The sequence below is a fragment of the Onychomys torridus genome, chromosome 14 (genome assembly GCF_903995425.1).
Source record: "Onychomys torridus chromosome 14, mOncTor1.1, whole genome shotgun sequence".
Classification (NCBI taxonomy): domain Eukaryota; kingdom Metazoa; phylum Chordata; class Mammalia; order Rodentia; family Cricetidae; genus Onychomys; species Onychomys torridus.
This window is the reverse complement of record NC_050456.1, coordinates 67,248,101-67,274,774: the sequence shown is the minus strand read 5'-3', so window position 1 is coordinate 67,274,774 and position 26,674 is coordinate 67,248,101. Positions and strand designations below refer to the sequence as shown.

Sequence of the window (26,674 nt, the reverse complement as noted above, 5' to 3'; positions counted from 1 at the left end):
TTGTGTTCACTCAGCAGTACACACACACACACACACACACACACACACACACACACACACACACACATGGGTTCTGGGGGATCCTAACTCTGGTCCACATTCTTGCCAGACCACTGTCCTAACACTTTGCCGTCTCATCATCCCCTTAGTATGTGTTTTAAATAGAGCTACCACAGCCCTATTGAAGACCTACTGATCAAATGCTCCAATCAAAGAGCCCAGACAGCTACCATTTCTGAAATGTTTCCTAGGAGATCTTGAGATGTCCCCTTGGTCTGAGTGTAAAGGGACATCTGAGAAAAGGAAGGACTCTAGAGACCAGAGATCAATGTGGGAACAAATAATACCGACCACAGTTGTTCCTCTATGGTAACATGTAGTGATCACATTCCTCTGCCTCTCACACACATCCTTCCCTGTGCATAAGGAGGAGCCCCAAACATCCTCAGGGCTTCAAGGTTGAGAACATGAGGTAACACACAATTCATTTAAGCACTTCTCTAAAATGGGTAGGTTAAAAACGTACGAATTTCTAGACAAGCTGTAAACCCTCCCCGACAAAGGGCCTTAATGATGAAGCATTTTGTCCTCAGGTGTTGGCTACATCTGGTAGTGCCATGGTGCACACCCAAAGGGAGGTGGGTGGGTAAGTCCCATCAGTTGATTTGAGATGAGACATTGGTTAAGAAACAGGAAAAGGAAACAAGGTAATCAACCCTCTCTACTCTGATGTTTCTTCTGGTTGATGATAAGACATAGACTTAGCTGTGTTATTAAGAAAGGGGACCTCCCACTTGCTTTGCCTGTTGAAGTTCAGCTGAGCAACCACTGTGATCCCATTACTGTATTCTCTGACCGTCAAAGGAAACAATTCACTGGAGAAGTCATACTGTCATTGGTGGTAAGGAGATGCAGGCCAGCTCTTCCAGTATCCTGGGAAGTCCCCACACATACCAACAGACCCTGTTCCAAGCCCCTAGATCTACCCACAGATGATACCTAGATCATCTGTGGAAGTATTCCACCTCATTAAGTACAGGCCATCTACTAATACCTTATGGATCCCTCAGTACTCATCAAAGATGATACTGATATTCATGGTCCATCCCTGCATGATGTTGACATCTCTGGGCAGTCTACATTTCAGGCTAGAGATCAGTCTTCCTCCCAGACACTTGAGCATCTTCCAAAATCAACATGGACACTGGCCAAGGAGATGTCAGAGATGCTGTTTTCTTTCCGCCATGATCTGTCATCTGCTCACTGTCCAGGACTTGATGCAGCCTTAATGACTGTGCTGAGTTTCCCCTGAAATTGTCACTTTCACCACTTCCAGTCAGCGGGTCTTAATTTCCCTATAGGGAAATCTTTAGCCTGCCACAGAGTTCACGATTTTCTGCATGAGTCTCATTAATTAAATACCCTAAGTAGAAAAAGCACTTGTGCCTACTGATTTGGATAACCAGAAGGAAACCAACCAGAGTGGAGCAAAATCTCCACGCATCTTACCAGGAGAACCCTGGCTGCCCCATGATTAAACTGGAAGCAATTAGAAAGGATATCATGTGGGAGGCTCACTGGGCAACCCTTACTTGAGTTTTTGATCCAATGTCAGGCGATGAGGTCACTTGTTTTTTTGATCTCAAACTTGCAACTTAAACCAAGAGACAAGAAAGAAGCCAAACACAGTGATGAATGGCAGGTGCCACTCAGCCATGGGCAAGACCATGGGACACAGCAAGCTGCTCAAAGGGAGCATCCATGGTCCCTCTTGAGTGGCTAAATTGTGCAAATGTGAGCGCGATTTCCCATTTTACCAAGAGAAATGGGAAGTCTGGTTTTTGATCTGGAATTGATATTTTAAAAGAAGTTTAGTACATAGTCAACTTTTCCCAAACACTGAGGCTCCTGAGAGTGATATTGCTCATTCCATTCTGATCTACCATCTGCCATCAGTGGCTTCACTCTTGGAATATTTACACCATAAGAACAGGCAAGTGCTTAGATCAGCCATACTCAACTTCCCTTTGAGATAGTTTTTAAACATTTGCCTTTTTTTTTTTTTTCTCATCAGTGAGCCAAATAACGCAAATGGTCTTTGGCCTAAGGCCTGTTGGTTATAATTACTATTTTAAACATAAAGCAAGAAGTGATGTTAAATAACCACAGAGAAGAATTGGACGCTCCCAAGTCAGGATTTGCAACAAAGAGTGCCCGTGGCACTAGAGCCACAGGACAGGGGGTGTTGGAGGGACCCCACCACTAGCTGACAATAAGGGGCAAAGTCCCAAGGGTGGCTTTTGGTCTCCTGCACTATAGACAGTTCTCTGTAGTCACAGCACATGTGAGTGGCACCATTTCCCCACTTCTCTGAAGGCTGTGGCCACTTATACCCCAATGGTGACCTCCAGACTTTGCAAGAGTCTGGAGTAACATATGAGCCATCAGAAAAGAAGGGTATGTTGACTCAATTGAGAAACAGGCACATCCCAATGCCTTTCCAACTGTTATAGGCAATAAACACCCTGCAGGAACCACACACACAGCCATGGTGGCGTGGCTGTTTCCCTCTTCCTCTTCATACACAGTCCAACTCAGTCCAGGTTTCGATTCCTACTTCTGTTACACAGAGCCTTGGGCAACCAGGGCAGACCTATCTGTCAGAATGGTTTTTGTTTTTAAGCAAATGAGAGCCACCATCTGAAGGCACAGTTCCAAGACTATGGGACAAATGGGTGTCCCATTATACGTGCCTCATTATTAAGATACAGAGAGACAGGCCGAGTCTAAGAACTTCCATGAGCTTGAGGTGGTGGTGAGCCTGAACGACAAGTTCCTGACACAGCTGTAGAGTGAGTGGAACAGATCTGTGATTTCCAGCGGTGACAAAAATGACACATGCTAGAAGCTGGGCAGAGGCTAGCAACCACAAAGAGAGGGATGATACTCCCATCCAAAGTCACACATGCTTTGAACCCTATCTTTAAACGGATCACATAGTAGGGCCTCAATAGATTCCAACTGAACCAAAAGAACTTTATATGTGACATGAGGTGCTGGTTATGGGAGACAAGCAGGGAGAAACCCCTGTGTGGGATAGTCAGACATTTTTATCCTAGTTGGGTGTCATGGCACATGCCTACAATCCCAGCATTTGGAAGGCTCAAGTTTGAGGCTACTCTGGGCTGCACAGCAAGACTCTATCTCAAAAACAATAATTCTTCTGTATATCAAATGCAAATATAATGATGGAAAACACAAAGAACCAGGGCCTTGGTTTATGTCCATTTCCACTAGAACTTTGACAGTCTCGGGGCCTGACTACCATGCTCTATTTCAATCAGGGCTGAAGGCGGTTTGAATCACAGCGCCACCACTTACTAGCCATGTGACTTGCTGTGGAGTTGAGGATGACCTTGAACTTCTGATCCTCTTGCTTCTGCCTCACAGGTATTGGGATTACAAGTATATGCTGCCACGCCCACTTTAATGTGGTGGTGGGAATTGAGCCCAGGGCTTGAGTACTCTCAATCACCTCAGCTACCACCTCAGCCTGAGGACTGAGGACTGTGCATACAGACTGTTTGCTACATTCCCAGGGAAGAGCGAGCAAGAATACAGTACATGCTGGTTGCAAGAATAAGATTCTTGCAAATTCATTAAGAGAACAGTACCTCCGACTTCCCTTAATCCTGCTGTAGCCTGCCAACAGGAGTCCCTCCTCCATACCCTAGAGACTCAGGCTCTTGGTAGAGACCCAGGGTCTCTCCAGTAGCCCCTTTTCAGCCTTTCCTTTGAGCCAATCTCCAGTCCTTTGTGACTCTGCTGACGTGTAGGACCTCTCTCTCAGGAAACCACAGATGCGACACCAGGCTGAGATTCAAGTCGGGGACCTTCATCCTCCTTCCTGTCTTCCATTCCAGTCTCTCCAGACTCACCCTCAGTCCTGCTGCAGCTCACCCCCTGACACCCTCCTCCCAGTCTACCCCCATTCGCTTGGGACTAGGCCTCTTGGTGACCCAGGGTCCCCCAGTTATTCCTCACAGCTATTCTCAGCCTTTTCTTCTAGCCCATCTCCATGAAAAGTTCAGGATGTCAAACAAAATCTCAGAGGCAAGCCTCACCAACAGATTAAAAGACAGGAAAACGGGAATTTCAGGTCTTGAAAACAAAGTAGAAGAAATGGATAGCTCAGTCAAAGGAATTGTAAACATAAAAATTCAAGGCATAAAACATCCAGGAAATCTGGGACAGTATGAAAAGACCAAACCTATGAATAATAGGGATATAGGAAAGAGAAGACACTCAGGTCAAAAGCACAGAAAATATTTTTTAACAGAATCATAGAAGGAAATCTCCCCAATCTAAAGAGAAAGAGATGCTTATCAAAGTACAAGAGGCATACAGAGCACCAAATAGAGAGACCAGAAATAAAACTCCCTATGACATACAATAATCAAAATTAAATGTACAGAATAAAGAAAGGATATTAAAAGCCGCAAGGGAGAAAGATGAAATGCCAAAAAACGGCAGGTCCACCTGACTTTTCAATGGAGACCTTGAAAGCCAGAAAGACTTGGATGAATGTTCTACACACTCGAAGAGACCACAGACACCAGCCCAGACTGCTGTACCCAGAAAAACTACTCATCACAAGAGACATAGAAAGATAAACGTTTCACAATAAAAACAAGTTTAGGCAATTTATGCTGGAAAATCCATCTCTACAATTAGAAGGGAAACTTCAGGCTGCAGAGAAGTTTAATGGTACTCAAGAGAACACAAGAAATAATCCCAGAACAGTCAAATGGGGGCAACACACACATACAAATGACAAAGAAAAAACACAAATAAATAAACGTTTCTCATTAACACCTCTCGATACTGACGGTCTCAGTTCTCCAATTTGAAGGCACAGACTAATAGACTGAATTAGAAAACAGGACTCATCTTTTTGCTGCATCAAGGAACACGCCTCATCAACAAGGATAGAAATCCCCTTAGGGTTGAAGAACCGGAAAAGATATTCCAAACAAATAGAAACAAGAAGCAAGCATGTGTCAATTTTTTAATATCTGGAAAAAAATAGACTTCCAACTAAGGCTAATCAAGAGGTAGGGAAGGACACTACAACGCATTGAAGGAGAAATCCACCAAGAGGATGTTACAATTCTAAACATCTATGTACCCAATACAAGGGCACCTAAGTTCATAAAAGAAACACTGCTGCTAACTACATATTAACCGTAATACAATGAGAGTGGTGACTTCAATACTATAGTCTCACCAAGAGACAGGTCATCCAGACAAAAACTCAGTGAGAAATGCTGGAGTTAAAAAATGACAGAAAACCAATGGACCTAACAGCCATCTACAGAACATTCCACCCCAACACTGAAAAACATACTGTTTTTCTCAGGAGTCCATGGAACTTTCTCCCAAATTGACATTGTATTAAGACACAAAGCACATCTCAACAGATATAAAAAAGATTGAAATAACACCCTGTCTCCTGTCTGACCATCAAGGATTTTAAAAAAGCAGGATATCAACAACAGCAGAAAGTACACAAACCCATGGACACCGAACAGTTCACTACTGAATGAAAATTCAGACAGAAATAAAGAAGGAAATTTAAACATTTTTAGAATTGACTGATAGTGAAAACACAACATATCCAAACCTGTTGGACACAGTGAATAATGTTCTAAGAGGCAAGTTTATAGCACTAAGTGCCTATGTTAAAAAACAAAACATAAAAACCAAATCTGGAGAAATCTCATACAAATAACAATATACTGGAGAGCTCTAGAAAAACAAGAAGAAATAACACCCCAAAAAAGAGTAGATGGGAAGAAATAAACTCAAAGCTGAAATCAATAAAAGAGAAATAAATGAACAACAGAAAATACAAAGGATCAATGAAATGAAGAGTTGGTTCTTTGAATCAACAAGGTAGACAATATCTTTAGCCAAATTAACTGAAAGACATGGAGAGAATATCCAAATTGATAAATTAGAGATGAAAAGAGAGAAATTATAACAGAAACTGAGGAATTTGAGATAACCATAAGGAATTTTTTTTTTTCCAAGACAGGGTTTCTCTGTGTAGCTTTGCGCCTTTCCTGGAACTCACTTAGTAGCCCAGGTTGGCCTCGAACTCATAAAGATCCGCCTGCCTCTGCCTCCCGAGTGCTGGGATTAAAGGCATGCACCTTTTTTTTTTTTTTTTTTTTTAAATCTGTATGCCACCAAACTTGAAAACCTAAGAGAAATGGATGATTTTCTTGATATATATGATGCACCAAAGTTAAATCAAAATGAAATAAAAAATTTAAACAAACCTATAACCTCTAGTAAAATAGAAGCAGTAATTGAAAAAAATCTCCCAACAATTGTGTGTGTGTGTGTGTGTGTGTGTGTGTGTGTGTGTGAGCTTGGGAACAGATGGATTTAGTGCAGAATTCTACCAAATTTCCAAATTGTTCCACAAAATAGAAACTGAAGGAACACTGCTTAATTCTTTTTATGAAGCCACTGTTACCCTGATACTAAAACCATACAAAGACCCAAGGAAAAAAATTACAGCCAATATCCCCTATGAACACAGATGCAAAAATTCACAATAAAATACTAGCAAACTGAATTCAAGAACACATAAAAAAGATCATGTACCATGATTGAATTGGCTTCACCCCAGAGATGCAAGGATGGTTTAACATATGTAAATCAATAAACGTCATCCATGACATAAACAGACTGAAAGACAAAGAATATAGATCATCTCATTAGATGCAGAAAAAGTCTTTGACAAAATCCAACATCCCTTCATGGTAAAAGTTCTGGAGAGACTAGGGATATGAGGGACACACCTCAGTATAACAAGGGCAGTGTACAGCAAAGCCCACAGCCAACATCATTTCAAATACAGAGAAATCCAAAGCATTTCTTCTAAAACCAGGAACAAGACAAGGATGTCCATTCTCCCCATACTTATTTAATATAGTACTTGAAGTCTTAGCTAGGACAATAAGACAACTGAGGAGTATCAAGGAGATTCACATAGGAAAGGAAGAAGTCAAAGTATCCTTATTTACAGATGATATGAGTTTATGTGTAAAAGTTCCTACAGACTCCATTAGGAAACTTCTGCAGCTGATGAACACCTTAGGTCAAATAGCAGAATTAACACACAATATTAAAACACAAACATTGTTAGTCTTCCTTTATACAATTGATACAAATCCTGAGAAATAAATCAAGGAAACAGTAACTTTCACAACAGCCTAACAACAACAACAACAACAACAACAACAACAACTTGAGATAACTCTAAAGAAGTGAAAGACTTGTGTAGTTAAAAACAAACAAACAAACAAACAAAAAGGATGTTGAAGAAAGAAACTGGAGAAGATACCAGAAGATGGAATGATTTCCCATGCTTATGAATTGGTAGTTATTACTATAGTGAAAATGTCCATTCTACCAAAGGTAATCTACAGATTCAATATAATTCCCATCATTTTTTTTTTTTTTTTTTACAAAATTTGAAAAACAACCTTCAATTTCATATGGAAACACAAAAACTATTCAGGATAGTCAAAACAATCATGAATAATTCCTGAATAATAAAAGAACTGCAGGGTTGGGGATTTAGCTTGCCTAGCAAGCACAAGGCCCTGGGTTTGGTCCTCAGCTCCAGCCAAAAAAAACGAAACAAAACAAACAACAACCACAAAAAAAAAACCACAAAAAAAAGAACTGCTAGCGTTATCGCCATCCCAGATTTCAAGATATATTAAAGAGCTATTATAATAAAAACAGCATAGTATTAGAATAAAACAGACACATTGATCAATGGAATAGAATTAAAGAGCCAAACATAATTCTACACACTTATGGACACCTGATTTTTTTTTTTTTAATAAAGAAGCCAGAGATAAATACTGGAGAAAAGCCAGCGTCTTCAACAAATGGTGCTGGTCAAACTGGATGGCTTCATGTAGAAGAATAAGAATAGATCCATATCTATCATCCTCCACACAAATCAACTCCAGACAGATCAAGGACTTCAATGTAAGTCCAGATACACTGAATCTGACAGAAGAGAAAGTAGGGAATAGGCTTGAACTCATTGGCACACATGGGAAAGGACTTTCTGAACAGGAAGGACACCGTTAGCACAAGTGCTAACACCAACAATTAATAAATGGGATCTCATGAAGCTGAAAACTTCTGTACCACAAAGCACACCATCACTTGAGTAAATCAGCAGCCTAAATAGTGGAAAAATCACTTTACCAATTCTATATCTGACAGAGGGCTATTATCTAGAATACATGAGGAGCCAGTGGTGGCGCACGCCTTTAATCCCAGCACTTGGGAGACAGGTGGATCTGTGTGAATTTGAGGCTGGCCTGGTCTATAAAGCAAGTTCCAGAACAGCCAGGGCTACACAGAGAAACCTTGTCTCAACAAAAAACAAACAAACAAACAAACAACAAAAGAACCAAAACAACAACTAGAATATATAAAGAACTGGAAAAGAAAACAACAACCCTGAACATCAAGAAAACAACCCAAATGAAAACGGGGTGTAGAGCTACACAGAATTCTTGAAAGATGAAACACAAGTGATTGAGAGATACTAAAAAATGTTCAATGTTCTTAGTCATCAGGGAAATGCAAATGAAAACTACTTTGAGATTTCATCTTACCCCATAAGAATGGCCAAGATCAGTATAAAAAATGACAGCACATGCTGGCAGGGATGAAGGAAACAGATTCATTGCTGGTAAGCATGCAAACTTGTCCAGCCACTATGGAAATCAGTGTGGCGCTTCCTCAAAAAGCTGAAAATAGATCCACCACAAGATCCTGCTTTAAAACTCTTAGGCACATACCTAAAAGAATCTACATCTTACCACAGAGACACTTGCTAATCCACATTCATCGCTGCTGTATTCATAATAGCCAGCAATTGGAAACATCCTATATGTCTATCAACTAATGAATGGATACTAAAGATGTGGTACATTTACACAATAGAATATTGTTCAGCTATTAAGAAAAATGAAATGAAGTTTGCAGGTAAGTGGGTGGAGCTAGAAACAGTCATCCTGAGTGAAGTAACCCAGATCCTAAAGACAAATACTGCATGTTTTCTCTTATATGTGAATTTTGGCATTTAAGCTTTAGATATGTGTATTTCGACCTGAATAACTACAGACTTAGGGAGTTTGTAAGGGATTAGGGAGGAGGAGGGATCACCCAAGGAAGGGGAAATAAGAGTATAGTGTTAAGAAGGGCTGAATGGGGAGGGAGATGGGAGAAGGAGGTAAAGTAGGGAATATGAGGAGGACAACTAATAATAAAGGCTTTTAAAAAAGTCATATGGAAACCTACAACTGTAGAAGCTTCCTAAAATATATACATATATGAGAAGAATTTAAATGGAGTCACCATGTAATGAGGGAGACAATGCCCCAACTACATATCTTACACCACCAAGTAAGACTTTCATTACCAGGAATGGGTTACATCTTGTTGAGGCATGGTTAACAGGGTCCATAGACCCTCCCAAACATCATAGGCTATTGTCAAGGCTATTGGTTACTCTCAATCACTCAATGGTAAGGCCATATTGCTGGAGACATTGCTTGTTTAAGTCATCAAACAAGGAGAAATCTAGCTGGTGCCCAACTAGAAGTTTCACCCTATTGACTAGCATCCAAGGTGCTAACAGGTACTTTTCACACTACATAAGAAGAAAAGTAATCATTGCTATCACCCAGTTCTGAACGTTTTGACCTACAACAGAGACCTGTACACAAGATATACTGGTGCAATAATGGTACAAACTTTATGGGAGTAACCAGTCAGTCTTTTGTTTGTTTTTTAAATCTAAGGCCCACTCCTTGAGGTGGAACCTATCTATACATGGCAAAGAGGCCAAGAACCTAAGACCAGATAGGTCATGAGTCTAGGGAAAAAACCTACTCCTATTTTTTCTGCTAAAGGAACACAGCAATAAACTAACTCCTACAGATATATTGCTCTATCTATAGATCAGTGTCTCAGTCATCCCTTGTCAGAGAGTCTTCTTGAGAAAGATGGGAACTAACACAGAGACACACAGCTGGATAGTGTACAGAGGCTAAGAGACTTTGTAGCACTTGGCCCTAAAACGAACGTCTTCATCAAATCCTTCCCCTCAAGGCTCAGCGATCTGCCTTGAAGAGAAGGTAGAAAAATTCTAAGACCCAGAAGTGTGGATGACTCCAAGGAAAGAGCATCTTCCAGACACCACAGGACTGATGCATATATGAACTCACAGAGACCATGACAGCATGCGTAAGACCTGCACAGGTTCAAACCAGACAAAATCGCAGCCCTGGGAAGGGAAAGTGGACACAAAGTCCAATTCTAACTAAGAATCTCTTTGTGATTGGTACCTGCTGAGAGAGGAAAAAAATCAGTTTTCTCCAATGAAGTGACACTGGGTATATCAGCCACATTCTAGGGCAGGCCAACAGTGCCCAGGCGTAGCTTGTCAACATAAAACAGACTCCATGTTTTGTTTTCAGCTGAGTGTGTGTGTGTGTGTGTGTGTGTGTACTTTTTTCCCCTTTCTTTTCTTTTTGTTTTGTTGACATAAAATATGTTGTATTTAAATTTTTTAAAGAAAAAATTGAAAGTTATAAAAAAGAATAGTCATGTCTAAACATAAATAACAAGTAGTACCTTCATATATATTTATAATCACAATTAAAATGTGACTTAGAGAGCTAGTATAGTGGCAAGTAATTAGAAATTATTGGACACTGATACTCTGGCTGTGGAATTCACATGACCTCAGGAAGCTAGAACTATAGGAAAAACACTTCTCGACTCACTCTATTAGTAGTATCCAGATACCAAGATAAGACACAAACATCACAAGAAAAGAAATGTGTCTCTTTGGCTAGAGAAAAGTCCCCTATAAAGTATTAGCAGACCAAATGCCCCCATCATAGAAAGAGGCTTTTACAGCCTGAACAAGTGGTATTTATTGTGAGGATGGCTCAGAAGTTGCTAATGTGATACATAATACCCATGGCATGAAAGGAAGAGTCCCAACAGTTCAACTAACACCAACTCCTTTTATAACCATCAAAGATGAAATAGAGTAGAAAGGAAGCCTGGCACCCCAGCAAGGCTCTAGAACCAATAGGTCAATGGTAAGAAACAGAGGCTTTCCTCTCAAGAGCAGGATGAGGTAAGAAGTCTGTTCTCACCATTCCTGCCCAATGCTGTGTTCAAGTCTCTAGTCAGGCATGAAATTAAAGATGTAAGATTTTCAGACTGGAAAGAGATAATTAAAACTATATCTATTCAAAATTCTACAATCTCCAATATAGGAAACCCCAAGGAAACCACTAAATGTGAATAGAACAAATACATGAGTATAGCAAGATCATAGGGTTCGAGATCAAACCAGTTCTGCTCCTATACATCTCATTAAAGTAAGTCCAAAGGAAATTAAGAAAGGGATGTTATTAAGGATAAAATACTTGCAAAGAAATTAACCAAGAAAGTGTAAAACTCACACCCTGAAAACCACAAAACAATATTTAAAAAAAAAATCTTATAAAGAGGGAAGCAGGTCATGGTCACAGAGGAAACAGACAGGAAAATGTCACATTGCTGAATGGGAGGTAATATTCCTAAACTAGCCTACAGACAAAGAGTTTTTTCTCTGTAGAAAGGAACAAGGTGACCTCATAATTCTCATGGATGTTTAAGGAACCAAGAAAAGCTAAGAATAGTCTTGAAAAAGAAGAACAAGTTGGAGAACTCACCCTTCCTGACTTTGTAATTTACTACAAAGCTTCCATACCTAAGGCACTAGTGTGAAGAGACCTACACGTTGACAGAATAGAACACAGTCCAAGAATCCACCCTCACATTTGCAGTCAATCAGTTTCTGAGAGAGGTACCAAAACAATTCCGTGTGTGTGTGTGTGTGTGTGTGTGTGTGTGTGTGTGTGTGTGTGTGTGTGTGTGTGTTGCGGGTGGCGGGCAGTCTTTCCAATAAATGTTACTGGGACACCTGGACTTCCACTCGCGGATGTTCACATCTCATGCCGTATTAACTCAGAATGGGCCAGCAACCTGAAGGCAGGAGCAAACTACAAATCGCTAGAAGAAAACAGGCACAATTCTTCATGACTTGAATTAGACAGTGGCTTCTTATCCAACATTAAAAGCATACACAACAAAAGGAAAAAGGTGGAGGGGGGGGGCTGCAAAGATGGCTTTCCATTAAGAGCACTGACTGCTCTTCCAGAGAACCCAGGTTTGATTCCTAGCGCCACTAATTACTCCAGTTCTGAGGGTATCTAGCTCCCCCTTCTGGACTTCACAGGCACTGCAAGCAGGAGGTGTACAGCCATAAGAGCTGGCAAAAAAAAAAAAAAAAAAAAAGCTCATACTCATAAAACGGACATTGGAAGCGTTGGTGATGATGTGGAGAATGAAGTCCTGCCAGACTGGTGCCCTCCTGGAACTATCGTCCAGCTCTGGGCATGGGCCTCGGCGCTTCTTGTGTTAAAGAGCAGGTTTGAGTGTGTCTCTGTCACTGCTGTTAGCAATTTTTCCCCTGCAGGTGACCCAGTGCCACGGGGAAGTGCTCTCCTTGTCATTTTCTCTCCTTTCTAATTACAAATGGGAGGGACAGCGCTGCGGGCAATGGAGGTAGCACACACACACACACACACACACACACACACACACCCGACACACACACACCCAGGCCGAGGCGCCAGTGCGGGTGTAAGCACCCAGAGGTCCCAGGCTCAGGTACAGAACAGCAAGCGCATAGGAGGAAGGCCGCCGTCTTTGTCTCTCACTGCACGTGGGGCATTATTTCCAGAATGCACAGGAAAAGTGACTCCCAGGAAGGCTCATTTTCTTGCCTCTCCTTCCCATCTGAAAGCGGAAGCACGCTCGAGACAGACCCAGCGATGCGGAGTAAAAGACCAGTGAGGCCCACAGCTGTGGAGGCACAAGGAAGGAACTGGAGGCAAGACGGAGCTATGGAGAAAGGAACGTTCTTGCTGGGCCTGGGGGTGCATGCCTGCAGTCCCAGCACTTGGGAGACTGAGCGGGATAATTGCTGTGAGTTTGAGGCTAGCCTGGACCACATAGTAAGTTCCTAGAGCCTGGAAGACAGAGTAAGGTTCTGGCTCAAAGACTAGGAAAGGAAGGAAAGGAGGGAAGGAAGGAAGGAAGGAAGGAAGGAAGGAAGGAAGGAAGGAAAGAAGGGAGGGGGAGGGAAGAAGGGAGGAAGGAAGAAAGGAAGGAAAGAAGGGAGGGAGGGAGGGAGAGAGGGAGGGAGGGAGGGAGGAAGGAAGGAAGGAAGGAAGGAAGGAAGGAAGGGAAGCCATGGTGGCACAAGACTGTAATCCCAGCTACCCAGGAGTCTAAGGTAGGAAAACCTCAAGCTGAAGGTCAGCCTAAGCTACAGAATTAGTTCAAGTGCAGCCTAGGCAACTCAGCAAGACTATGCCTCAAAATAAAGAGAAAAGAAAGGATTGGGAATACAGCTCAGTGAAAAGAAGGAGGGAGGAGAGGAGGCGGGGAGAAGGAAGGAAAGGGGTGATGGTGAGGAGGGTCCTCAGGAGCAGGAAGGGGGAGAAGTCAGAAAAGGATGGACTCTCAGCTATTAGACGTGAGGATACCCGGAAGGTTTGGGAATGATTTCCCTGAAGAAGGTGAGACAATGATTGGGAGACGGGAAGCTGGGGGCGGCGGCGTTGGATCCAAGGTCAAAGCGTTCTGGGTTGTCCAGAAAAGGCATCTCAGTTTTATTTACCAACATGAAGAATGGTGGAGAGACGGCTTTTGGCCTCAGGGAGTTGAGTCCTGTCTTGATAACGCTTAGAACAACCAGAAGAAGATTCCTCTACCAGAGTAGAAATCAGCATTGAAAAGAAACACAGGAAGCTAGGCGGTGGTGGCGCACACCTTTGATCCCAGCACTCGGGAGGCAGAGCCAGGCAGATCTCTGTGAGTTCGAGACCAGCCTGGGCTACAGAGTGAGTTCCAGGACAGGCTCCAAACCTACACAGAGAAACCCTGTCTTGAAAAAAAGAAAGCAAGAAAGAAAGAAAACCAGGGATGGAGAAGATAAAGGAGGACAACAGAAAGGGAGCCAGATGGTAAACGTGCCACATTTTCACACACATGGAAAAATACAGAGCCAGTCAAAAATACAAGTGCAAAACCATGCCTAGTGGTTACTTAAATAAAAACGACTGGTGGTTACAACCAGAGCAATGGTTTAAAAGTCAACAAGCATTTGCTCACAGGACACAGAGCTTCAGTCGCATGTTTAGATGTTTGAAATGGCCATTAGCACACAGAGGCTGAAGAGGACAAAGTTAACCTCGATGCAGAAAAGCAAAGTCATGCAAGGGATGGAGTCACTGACAAAAAGAATTTGATGACTTGATATGCCCCGAAACACAATAAACTGTTGTCTGTGGTGTGTGTGGTTATGAGAATTACAGGCTGATGGGGGAGGGGAGGCTCAATGTTCCTTCCAGCTCCAGAAATCGTAACACAAGTAGAAAACTGGCTTGGATATATATGGGCTCCGGGACACAAAGAAATGTTCAAAGAAGCAAACAGAGAATTGTACAACACGCACATTCTCAGATCATCATGTGATAATTTTAGCAATAAATCAAAGCATAATTATAGCGCCAACCTCACAGAACCTTTAAAAAGCAAATCTTTTTGAATAACATTTGAAATGAGTTAAACAGCTACATAGAGAATGGGCAAGGATGTTTATCTTAGCCAAGGAAAGGGTGTGAATTAGGAAAAATACCCTGTCAATCAAAACAGTATTTTTTCCTACACCAAAAAAATAAAATCAGTAAGAAGGTAGTTGAATAAGATAAACATTTATACAATTAACTTACTCTCTCTCTCCCTCCCTCTCTTGTGCATGCTTGCCTCTGTGTGAGTGTGTGTGTGTGTGTGTGTGTGTGTGTGTGTGAGAGAGAGAGAGAGAGAGAGAGAGAGAGAGAGAGAGAGAGAATATCTTCCTATCATCCCATCACAAAGGAAGGGAGCCCCTAGCCTTAAAGAATGACCTTAACATAGCATACAGTCCATAAACTCCTCAGAATAGTTTGAAAACCATTTCTTCAATGGTCAGTTGGCTAGCTCAATGCTGCTGTGTTATTAATCCAATGAAAGTCCCAAGACACAGAACACCTGGGTACCAATGTGCTAACAGTTAACAGGAAAGGTCAGGAAGAGATTTTGGGATGCCGCTGGGGACAGTGGACAGAGATTGTCAACCATCATGTTAACCAAGAAGAGATTTAGTTGTTGAGGACTGTGAAGCTTGATGTTGGGAGGTAACAGTCTTGGTCTACACGGCAGGTTTCACTCAAGCCTTGTACTAGTACTCTTGTACTAGCAGACACTAGTGAATCACAAACCTTTCTGGAGTCTGCTAGCCAGACCATCTCTATGGCTTATTATTTTAGGGAATCTAAAACCCATCACAACTGAGGAAGGGGATACAGTATCTAACTGGGGGGTCAGCTCTTCCTACAAAAAGGCCCTCAAAAGGAAGAAAAGGCATTGGGGACTGTTCTAAGTGTCAGCTTGCCACCTCACCTCCAGCTAAGCAACTTCCAACCCAGCACAGAAGCTCTCTCAGACTCAGGAACCCCTGCTTTTCACAGGAACGTGTAGCCAGTACTACAGGGTTTCTGTAAGAGTTGAACATGTACAGAGATAGATGATGTGTTAAGCCCTTCGGAGGACAGGTAAGTGACTCCACATTCATGGAAACATACATAAGTCTCAAGAAGGCACATGGGACATCACATTAAAGGGAAAAAAAATGCAGAATGGTGTATGGGGAGGGATGACAAAGTGTGATGGTCAGAAGAGCTGAGAAAACGCATCTCCCCATCTCAGGAGGAAGTGTGTGCGCAAATAGGTAATATGTCACCCTCCAAGGTGACCGAGAATCCTGCCTGTGTGAACTAGACTAGGGTGACCTGCAGCATCAAGAGGTTGCAAAAGTAGGAAAAGCTTCCTGTCATCCCATCCCAAGGGCAGGAAGCCCAGAATCGTCTCTCCTGTGACTCCGGTTCATCTGGGGACTGCAAGTCCTCATAGCTCTCTGGCCGGCACGATGGTATTTGAAAGTTAGACTAGGAATAACTGTGGTGTGGCTGCTTTCTCCAGGGTCCAGTTGCCCCCCAATGCCCTGCACCCCAAGTTATACTCATTGCCACTCGTGGTGGTCTGATCTCTGGCTCACTAACTACCAGAGTCCATCCTCCATCCTCCAAGGAGAGGTGATCAATAAAAGAGAAGCAGATGTGATCAGACATCAGCACCAAGAACTCCAAGAGCTCAATTAGGCTTCTAAAGATGGCCCTCTGCATAAGGGGGGGAGGATGCAATGGGGGTGCTGAAGAGACAGCACCGGAAAGCTGCCTGGCAATTCAGAAGGAAACAGGGCTGGAGGAGGGGCGGGAACAGAGAAAAGAATGGTGGGGAGAGGGGAGGCCAGAGTGCCAGGGGAAAGGAGAGGTGTCCTCCTTGTCATTGGCTGGACTGGGTGTGTCCGCATCTGAACCAAGCAGTGGCCTTCCCACAGGCTGAAGAAGTCATGTACCAACCATTATCTCCCTTCTTTCTCTCTGTGTTCTCGAGGGGACAAGGTTGATGCTGGCCACCTTGCAGGACTGTCCCGTATTTTGGAGACTCCAGGTTACGGGTTAAATGAGAGTAAGCTAAAAGAACGAGGAGGGGTCAGGTCAATTTTGATAACAGATCAAAAAGAGATAGGAAGCGGGGACCAGAAAGGACAGAATGGCAGAAGGCTCATGTCCGGGAAGACCTTAGGGATGAGAAGTCCCATATAACAGGACGGTTTTCAGTTTCTTTAAAGAGACAAGGAAACATTGAATTTAGTTTTTCATTATTCTGGCTATTAGAGCAGTCTTCTTTGAAAAGAGCTGCTTTACACAGGACCTCAAGAATTATCTGGGTTACAGCCACATCAAACCCACTGCTTCACAGAGAAAGGCGTGGAAAGGAAGAGATAACCGACTAGAATTTAAAAAGAAAAATCCCCGAATTTCTATGAATATAAGGAAGGCATCAGAGATGCAACAGGCTCAGATGAACACAGGAAAGGACTGGGATGCCGGATAGTGAGAGCAAGAACTTGGTCCTGGACAGGACTCCGATGCCATAACCCTGAACACTTCCAGGTAGAAAATGAGTGACGGGGTGAGACTCCAGACTTCGCCGAAGGGCCAGTCTGAGCTTCCCTGTGAGATCTTAGGCTGTGTGTTTCAGAGGAATGAGCCGTTTACCCTCCCATGAGTGGGCTCTCACTGGCCACTCCCAGCTCCTGCTCCCCACACCCACGCACTGCTCTTCAGCTAGAACTCTAAGGTGCACCTGCCATTGTTCCCACAGAAAAGCATCTTAAAGCACAGCAGAAACTCCTGCTGTGCCTGGAGATGGAGTCTGAACCTCACCTCACAGGCTCTGGGTGGGAAAAGATGTTCTAAGCTCAGGCATGAGGAAAGAAAGCCCAAAATGCAAAGGGGCAGAAATGAAAACCGTTCCTCTTTGTAAATGACAAACAGCGGACCTCCGAGGAGAAAGACAGAATGACATGGACTTAGAAGCTGGACCATCTAGCACAAAGCACTTAAGCACGGCTGTTGTGCGCTGGTCATGCGGGTCCTTTCTGCCTTGCCATTTGCTGAACAGCTGAACTTACGCGTTCCTGGCTAATCTTGGGGGGGTCTTTCTTGGCTAATGAGGACTGTGGCCTGTGGCTCCTGTTCGAGGGTCCTTTTCCCCTGGCAGAATGTGTACATGATATCTCAAGGTGGCCCACCTGTCACCTGTGCCACCGGCAAGCCCTTCGAGAGCCCAGGGGCCCTGGCAGCTGAGAGTCTGGCACACACGTGTCACTGCTGCCACCAGCTCCTGCAGTGGCTTCTGGGCCACTTCCTTGCCTCCTCTAGCCTTTCAGGGCCCCTCCCCCACCGGTCTCTTTCCCCAGGACTTCTACAGTTACTTTCTATAACCCGCTCATTACTCAACTATACTCTTGGGAGTGTGCTACACAAATCCCCTCACTTCCCACCTCATTCTGCAGGGGGATAAAGGTATCATTTGATGGTGGCCCACCACACCATTCTCAGAATTCTCAGGGGCTCAGCGGCCTCCTGGTAAGTTCTAACTTCTTATCCCTGCTTCTATCTCCTCAGTCCTTTAGTCTGAGCACAGCCAGCTGACGGACTTCTCGGTGCAAGCCGCCATGCTCCAGAATGCATTGGGTACCCTTTTAGTCCCTAAACTCCATTCACAGGAACACAAGCCAGCTAGACCCAAGGTCTCTTTCCCCCTGGTTCTTCCCTTTAACCTGCCTGGTTCTTTGAGCTCCATTTTACACTTCTGCCTCTTTCCAATTTGCCATTCTGAGCGTCTCCCTGTAAGTTTGAAATCATGGGGTTTCCTTTGAGCAATGGTTCCAAGGAATAAACGTTCCAAGCTTTCTATCTCTGCGTAAGCCCCCCTCTCTCCACACACACAGAATTCACGAACTCAGCCCTGTTTCCTAAACCAGACCCGGCCGTCTACAGAAGCGCTTCCTCAATTTAAGAACTGTTCAAATCCCTGGAGGCTGCGTTAACAAACATAACTGGTTCTGGTCTGGGCAGAGGTCTGGGGTGATTTTCCAAGTTCCCAGGTGTAGCTGGGATCCATTCACACCTGTTGATCAGCCCCAGAGGGTTCACTTGGTGCAACACCGGGCGCCCAGGTGGAGAACCCCAAGGCTGAGATGCTCGGCCCAGGAAGTAGTCGTCCAGTGACCGCCCAACCCGCTCACTTACCTATGGTAGACACCACAGTGCCCACGAAGTAGAAGGCGCCCGTGAAGTCCCAGCGAGGGCGCACGCTGTCCATGCGGATGCCCGCCCTGGTGGCTTCCTCGTAGTGACGGAGGAAGCCTCGCAGCTCTTCGCGGCTCAGGTTGTGGCCGCGGCTGAAGTTGGCCAGGCGCTCTTCCCAGCGCTGCTTGGCCTGCAGCTCGTGCGCCAGCTCCAGCGCCGAGAATACAGCGGCGCCGCCCAGCAGGTAGAGCACGATGAGCCCCGCGAGCAGCAGGAAGCGCGCGTTGTCCTCATTCATGTGGCCGGGGCCACAGCCGCAACCGCGGCCAGCCATGGCACTGCAAGACAACCCCGCGAGGGCCACCGCCCGGGGACTCGTGCCCACGCCCTGGGAGGATCCGGCTCTACCGGCCCCTTAGCCCGCTCCTCGTGCCGGCTCGCCCATGCCCGCTGCGCGCTCCCCCAGGCGGCGTGGATCCCCAGGCTGCAGCCCTGGCTGTTCCTGTGGAGCCAGCTCCCCACGTCCGCCTGGACTCGTGGTTTCGAATCCGCTTTGTTCCCGCCGCCTCCCCGGCCGCCCGGGAGTTCTTAAGGCTGAAGATCAGAGCGTCGGGGCGCAGAGTCTGCTTCCGCGCTCGCTCGGTACGAGGGTGCGGGCGCCCGGGATTCACCCGGCCTCCCGGTCCTGCTCAGATTGGGGAGGGGGCGTGGCGCGCCTTCAAGGTAAACTCCAGAGAACTTGAACTCATCTCGAAGAAAAAGGCCGTGGGTTCAGACAGAACCGGCAAGTAAACCGAGCATCAAGGTCCGGCTTCCTTGGACCAGCGCTTTCCAAGCTGTGTCCACTGTCTTCCGTGCCTTTCTCCAGATGGATCTGCGGTGCGTATTAGTGACAGTGTCCCTCCGAGCCTCTGTCCTCCTGAATCACCGGGGCTTAGAGGCTGGAACCGGTTTGGGGCAGGCACGGAGGCAGGGACAGTGAGACGAGACAGATCTGCTGCCGGCTCGGATGTCCGCCGCCGGGCACGCAGGCTCCGCGGCAGCACGAGGGCGGACCGCTGTGCGGAGGAGAGCAGAGGGGGCGGTTGGAACAGTGAAGGAAGTTAGGAGCATCCTCCCAGGCAGCCTTCCACGACTTCCCCCTTACCAGAGCGCTCTTGGCCTCTAGGCCCTTCACCGAGCGTTCAATGTCGCCACGTGCCGGCCCTGCCAGCCCGTGTCTCAGAGAACCGGCCAAGGACAGCGAGCAAGAGAGTTCCATCTCTTCTACCTGGGCTTGACTGCCTCAGCTTGGTAGTTCTTGCTCAGTCAAGGGCTCTGCGCCCAGTGCTCCTAGCTACAGCATGCAAGGCAGCAGCAAGGCTCTCCAGCGAACCGCTGGGGAACCCACCCACCTCAATTTGCAACAGGCGCAGGAGCCGCCGCCGCGCTCGGGTCTCACTCACCTTTCTCCCCGCAAAACGCACCTGTTCTGTGGTATAGGTTCAGGATGGTCCCTGGCTCCCCTTCTCAAGAGGCTCTGCCCTGCCCAGTGGGGCTGGGAGCAGAGGTCCGTGTCCAGTGCTGCCTTCTCTGCGGGGCGTGCTCAAACATTGCAACAGGTGGAGCCCTGCAGCTGCCAACCGCGGCGACTCCACCCCGGTGCCCGCCTCTCGGCCCCAGGGCCAGTCTCCTGCGCTGGTCCCTGCTGGCGCTCGCCAGAAGCTCCAAAGGCCAACAACCTCGGAGCAGCGACGCTCGCACCCGGGTGTGCAAATCCCTGGAGTGGTGGCTTAAGAGCCAGGTCGAGAGCCTCGATGGTCTGCGTGGGTCCCTCTGGGGCCAGAAGAGGGCGCTGAGTGCCCTTTAGACATACCTGGTCCCCAGCAGGCTATATCCATTAGTACACTGACTACTGCACAGGGGAGCGAACATATCTGCATGAAGGAATGGATTCTTAGCCACCCGCGATGTAAATAGAATTTCTCCGCCTATGGAGAGAGTGGTCCCAGGAGACCCACCCACGATACTCGCCAGAAACAGAACTAGGAAGACTTGCAGCTCTGTTGAGTAGATGCAAATTATTTTGATGAAAGTAACGCTGGCGATTCTTCTTGCATTATGTCTCCTGGAGAGGAAGGACTTTAGAGGCGACTGAGTATGCACTCAGGGTGAGTATCCCAACGATCCTTTGCTAGTTTAAGAAACATTTCAAGTACATCAAAATTGAATGAATTTCACAATGATACCACCCACACACCAACACCTAGATTTACACACGACAGTTTGCTAGGTTTGATAATATCTCTCTGTTCCTTTCTATTGATCAATCCATTCAGTTAGGATGTGTTCTGAAAGGTTGTAGACATCCACACACTTTCACCCCATCTCCACCCAGTGCTGGTCATTGTTAAGAGTTCCGTATTCAGATTTGTGCTTTTGTGGTAAAATTTGCATACAATGACATGCAAATGTACCTTGAGATGAGTTCTGACAAATATGTACATCTTTGGGGGGGGGGGAGCAAGCAATGGTCTGCCTCCCTCATCATCTAACTGCCAACTGATCCAAGCTCCCACAAAAATCTTTCCAGCAAATCCTCACCCACATTCCTGCAGAGGTAACCATGGGTCTGATTATTTTTTCTATCATGGGTTATTTCTCCTTTATAGAACTAGGTTTTGCCTATTCGGGTCTCCGGACTCATGAGAACCATAATCATGTGTCTTGTGTAAAGTATGTTTCTGAAGCAGATCCATGGTATATGTCCTAGTCATTGTGTTATTGATTCTTCATTGTTTGGATATGCCATAATTTTATTAATGCTTTGTGACAGAAACAAGGAATGTGAGAAAATTCCATTATCACAAATAAAACTGTTAGGAAACATGAATTCAATTTAAATAATAAAACTGTTAGCAATATTCCTGTCAATGGTTTGTGGATATGTTTCTTATCTTTTGGGCAAATACCTAGCAGAGAAGTGCTGAGTCATCGGTAAGGATGCATTTAGTTCTGTTAGAAACTGCCTGACATCATTTCAAAGTAACTCTACTAACTAAAAATGCAGTGTCCGTATCCTTATAGACACTTGGCAGTACTGGCCATTTTAGTTTTAAGCCCACTGTATAACTGGCGTATAAGCTTATCTCATTGGGGTTTTGTATTTTCTGGATATCTAGTATATTAGACATTTGTGTCCCTTTGTAAATGGTGGGAATAGTTTGCCCACTTTAAAAATTGGTCTTGGGGCTGGGAAGATGGTTCAGTCAGTAAAGTGTTCATCACACAGGCATGATGACTGGAGTTTAGATCAACACACACATAAAGAGATGAGCATGGTGACAAATATCTGAAATCTCAGCACTCCTGGGCAGGTGGAGACAGGTGGAGCTGACTAGCCACGAATCTCCCCAGCCAAATTAGTGAGCTCCAGGTTCAGTGAGAGCCCCGTCACAAAAAACACGATAGAGAGCAACTCAGATACCCAACGTTGACCTGTGGTTTCCACATGCACACATGTGCATTCACATACAACACACACACATGCACACACACACAAATTGATCCCTATTATTGAGGTGTAGTGTTTTATATATCTAGAATACCAGCCCTTTCTTAGATGTGTATTTTGCAATATTGTTTTTTCATCTCTGGCATACCCTTTGGTTTTAAAGATGTTTTCTGACAGTTTTTAGTTTTGGTAAAGTCCAGTTCTCCAGTCTGTAATGTTTGATATCCTTTGCCCATTAAGAAATTATTGCTGCTTTGCTGCTTTCAAGGTTATGTGTTTTGTCTCTCTCCAAGTTTGCATAGTTGGTCTGTGTGGTGTAGATCTAGTTTATTTCTTTACTGTGCAAATCAGACTTAAGGTTTGTCTTGTTCAAAAGGCTATCCACCTTTTTCTAATGCTGCTTATTGAGAAGGAAAGAGGGGATGCATTTACTTCAGGAGTCTTTTCTTTTGTCCATTATCTATTTATCTAGCCGTTATGCCAATAAAAATCATTTAATTGATTTATAGGTCCTGAAGTCAAGAAATGCAAGGTTTCCAACTTAGCTCTTTTTCAATATTTCTTAGCATGTAATAAGTTGTTTCCATTTTTAAAATCAAAGAACTGTTGTAGTTGGAGAGCTTCTCTCCAGGTGCCACCAAGCTCCAGCGGGCCCATAACCGATGTATAAAATAATCATACAGACACTTATATTATTTAAACTGTTTGGCCATTAGCTCAGGCCTACCATTGTCTAGCTCTTACTCTTATATTTAGCCCATTTCTATTAATCTATACTTTGCCACGTGGCTCGTGGCTTACCAGTACCTTACATCTTGTCATGGCTGTGGCTGGCAGTGTCTCCTCCCAGCCTTCCTGTTCCCAGCCTTCTCCTCTTCCTTGTCCTGCCTACCTTATCCTTCCTGCCTAGCTACTGGCCAATCAGTACTTTATTTATTTTAACCAATCAGAGCAACACATTTGACATACAGAACATCCCACAGCAAACTGTGGTCTTTAAGAGACATTTTTAACATAGAAAAGTCTATGTTGTCTTGATTAAGACTGTGTGATCCTGTTTTGGGAAGAAGCAGTACTTTGACTATTCATGAATGAGGTCTATCTTTGCATACACACACACACACACACACACACACACACACACACACCCCTAGTTGCTATAGTACAGAGATCTTGCATATCTTTTTATGAATATATTCCTAAAGAATTATTTTTGTTCTGATTGTACTGAACGTAGAAATTCAAATGTTTTATCTTTTCATGTTTGCTGTTGTATCCCAGAAACTTGCTGCATTCATTCATTAGTTCCAACAGTCCCTTAGGAGCTTTTATGTTAATAACTATCATCTGAAGCAGAGGTTTGCTTTCTCAACTTAAAAAAAAATCTTGTCTTATTGCAATATCTAAGAAGTAATAAGACACAGAAGAGCTGGAAGCAGGTTATTCTTCTTGCTAAGATTTAAGAGGGAATTCTTTAGTCTGTTATTGCAGATACTGTGAGCTACGGGGTTGCCATAGATCCCCTCCCCACAAGACAGGGTTTCTGTGTGGTCCTGTCTGTCTTGGAAAACCAGGCTGGTTTCGAACTCAGAGATCCTCCTGCCTCTGCCTCCTGAGTACAGGGATTAAGGGTGTGTGCCACCGCTGCCTGGCCATAGTTGCTCTTTTTGAGGGTGAAAACATTTCCTTTTACCTTTATTTCTAGTTTTTGATGTTGTTTTAAATAAAGCAGAGATGACTGAATTTTGTCAGTGCTTTCTGTGACTATTTATATTTTTTCTTTATTCTGTTAATGTATTTCATCAATTTATTTTTAGTTAAGGATAAACTTTAAAAAAAAGACAAACATTTAAAAGTATGGCATTTTTGAGATGAATTCTACTTGGGATTGCACTGCATGTTTACTTCTCCTTGGGTTTGCCCCCCCCCCCCAGCAATGTATGTGTGTGCAAGATCACTGATTTTAGGCCCTTCCTTTTAAAGAGTATTTTAATATTCATAGGTGATATAATGTGTTTGGGTCAAATCAAGTTCCATTCCCTTCCTCCCCTCCAATTTCTCCTGTATCCCTCTACCACTTTCCCTCTCAACTTCAAGTGCTCTTACACACACACACACACACACACACACACACACACACAGGAGAGAGAGAGAGAGAGAGAGAGAGAGAGAGAGAGAGAGAGAGAGACAGAGAGACAGAGAGACAGAGAGACAGAGAGGACGATTCAGTGGTGTGGGACCATGTGCTAGATGGAGTCTCAAGGACTCCATCCCTAAGAAAACTGACTTTCCTCCCCTTAGCAGCCCCAACTGTCAGTAGCTCCCCGGACAGGGGTGGAACTCTGTGAACCGCTCTTCCATCCAGGATGGGATTTTGGTTGGTTTGGTCTTGTGCATGTGGTCCGGGATGCTGTGAGTTCATGTGTGCCATGGAGCCACCATGTTTGGCAAAGGCCGTTTTCCTGCAGACATCTTTTCCCTCTGGCTCTTCATATCTTCCTAACCCCTCTTGTGTGATGGACTCTTTTCCACTAACATTTCTTCTATTTTAAAAGATTTATTTATTTATTATGTATACAGTGTTCTGCCTACATGTGTCCCTGCAGGCCAGAAGAGGGTACCAGATCTCATTACAGATGGTTGTGAGCCACCATGTCGGTGCTGGGAATTGAACTCAGGACCTCTGGAAGAGCAGTCAGTGCTCTTAACCTCTGAGCCATCTCTCTAGCTCCCCCACCCCGCAAGCTGAGGGCTGAACCCAGAGCCTTGTGCTTGCTAGGCAAGCGCTCTACCACTGAGCTATATTTCTTCTATTTTAAAGCTGTGGGTTTTCCTGTTAGCTCAATGTTACCTGCACTATAAACATTTTTTTGGGGGGAGGTTGTTACACTTCATAATTTTTGCTAAAATACTTTTCTTCTTTGGCTTGTGAGCCATATACAAATATTTTGCTTAATTTTCGTTTTGTAAAAAAAAAAGTTATTTCTAACTTCTTTCACATGTAGTCAGACTTTTTTAATGGTCTAGTCAGATGGCGCGCACACACCAAATGCTCTGGGAAGTTTGAGTCTTCTGCAGCCGGAGGTGGGCAGGCTTCTGACTACATCAGTCTGGTCAAGGCATTTTACAAGTGCTTTTCAGCTCATTTGTTGTTGTTCTAGTTAGTTCTGTGGACTGGTGAAATATGGGTATTAAAAACTGCCAGCTCTCCTGGTGTTGTCTCAAGCCTTTTGAAACTGTAAGGAAACACACAGCATTTGCTCACTAGGGCCTCTTCACGGAGTGGCGTTTTGTTTGTGTGAAATGTCTGCTGCATGAACCATCTGCTTTGCGGAGGCCTTTGTGTGATGATACCAATCCACTCACGACAGCCTTCTTCTGCCTGACATTTGCATACTAGCATTTCCAACCCATCTGCTTTTAGCGGGTCTCTCTCTTTACCTATTAATAAAGGTCCTCACCTCTACCTTTTCCTTCTTCACTAACAATCAACTCACTGCTGCCTCTTGTCCCACAATGACCTCAGCAGCTTTTAAGGCTGAGCCTGGAGGCAAGACTTCAATGAACAAAGCCCCTCACTAGGGGATCCAAAGGTCCTGTGTCCCCTGCAGCAGCCGGGACTCTTAAATCTACCCACTTTCCAGAAACAAGCAGAAAGGTCAGTAGTCGGGAAGCAGTGCTGTGGAGGAGCGCTGGTTTCCAGGGCATGTGGGTTTCATTTTCTGTGCTGGTTGTGAAGTTCTTAAGGGCTCCAGAGGCTGCCTGGTCCAGGCTTGTTTACTGCTGACTGACAGAATCCTTACAACTTTGATGGTGTTCTTGTAGCGCTCAGGATCCCAGGCCATCCGTCCTTATAATTCTGCAGGTACTAGCCTTACTTTACAGATGAGAACAGGATGCAGGCATTAGACTTGCCTAAGATCTCACAGCTTGCGGGGACAGAAGTAGACAACTCAGTCTCCAGTGCCTTGAGGCTGTCACCTCCAGGCGTCAATTCTCAAGTCCTAACCAGGGTGACTGTCAACTCAGGGTGGGTAACCCGGCAAACCTAGAAAGGAATACATGGGAATCCTGAACACACTCAGGTGTATAAATAAAAACCAAATGGACTAAGCACCCAGTCTGTGCTATATACAAGTATTATTTTTCCCCATTCCATCTTATCCAAAAGTACTGGCTGTGACCCACTGACTTGATTAAAATAACAGGGATTTCATGATTCACCATGGGTTATGACCCTCAG

At 44.6% G+C, this 26,674-nt stretch overlaps 1 protein-coding gene across 1 annotated transcript in view; it reads right to left on the bottom strand.

Annotated features, from left to right (window-relative positions):
* Kcnk13 (potassium two pore domain channel subfamily K member 13) overlaps positions 1–20,010 on the bottom strand; it is a 95,424-nt gene extending 75,414 nt beyond the window's left edge. The window contains exon 1 of the mRNA XM_036206263.1: positions 18,939–20,010. Coding sequence (XP_036062156.1) covers positions 18,939–19,272 — 334 coding nt within the window. The 5' untranslated portion in view covers positions 19,273–20,010. The remainder of the gene's footprint in view (positions 1–18,938) is intronic.
* Between the last annotated feature and the right edge of the window lie 6,664 nt (positions 20,011–26,674).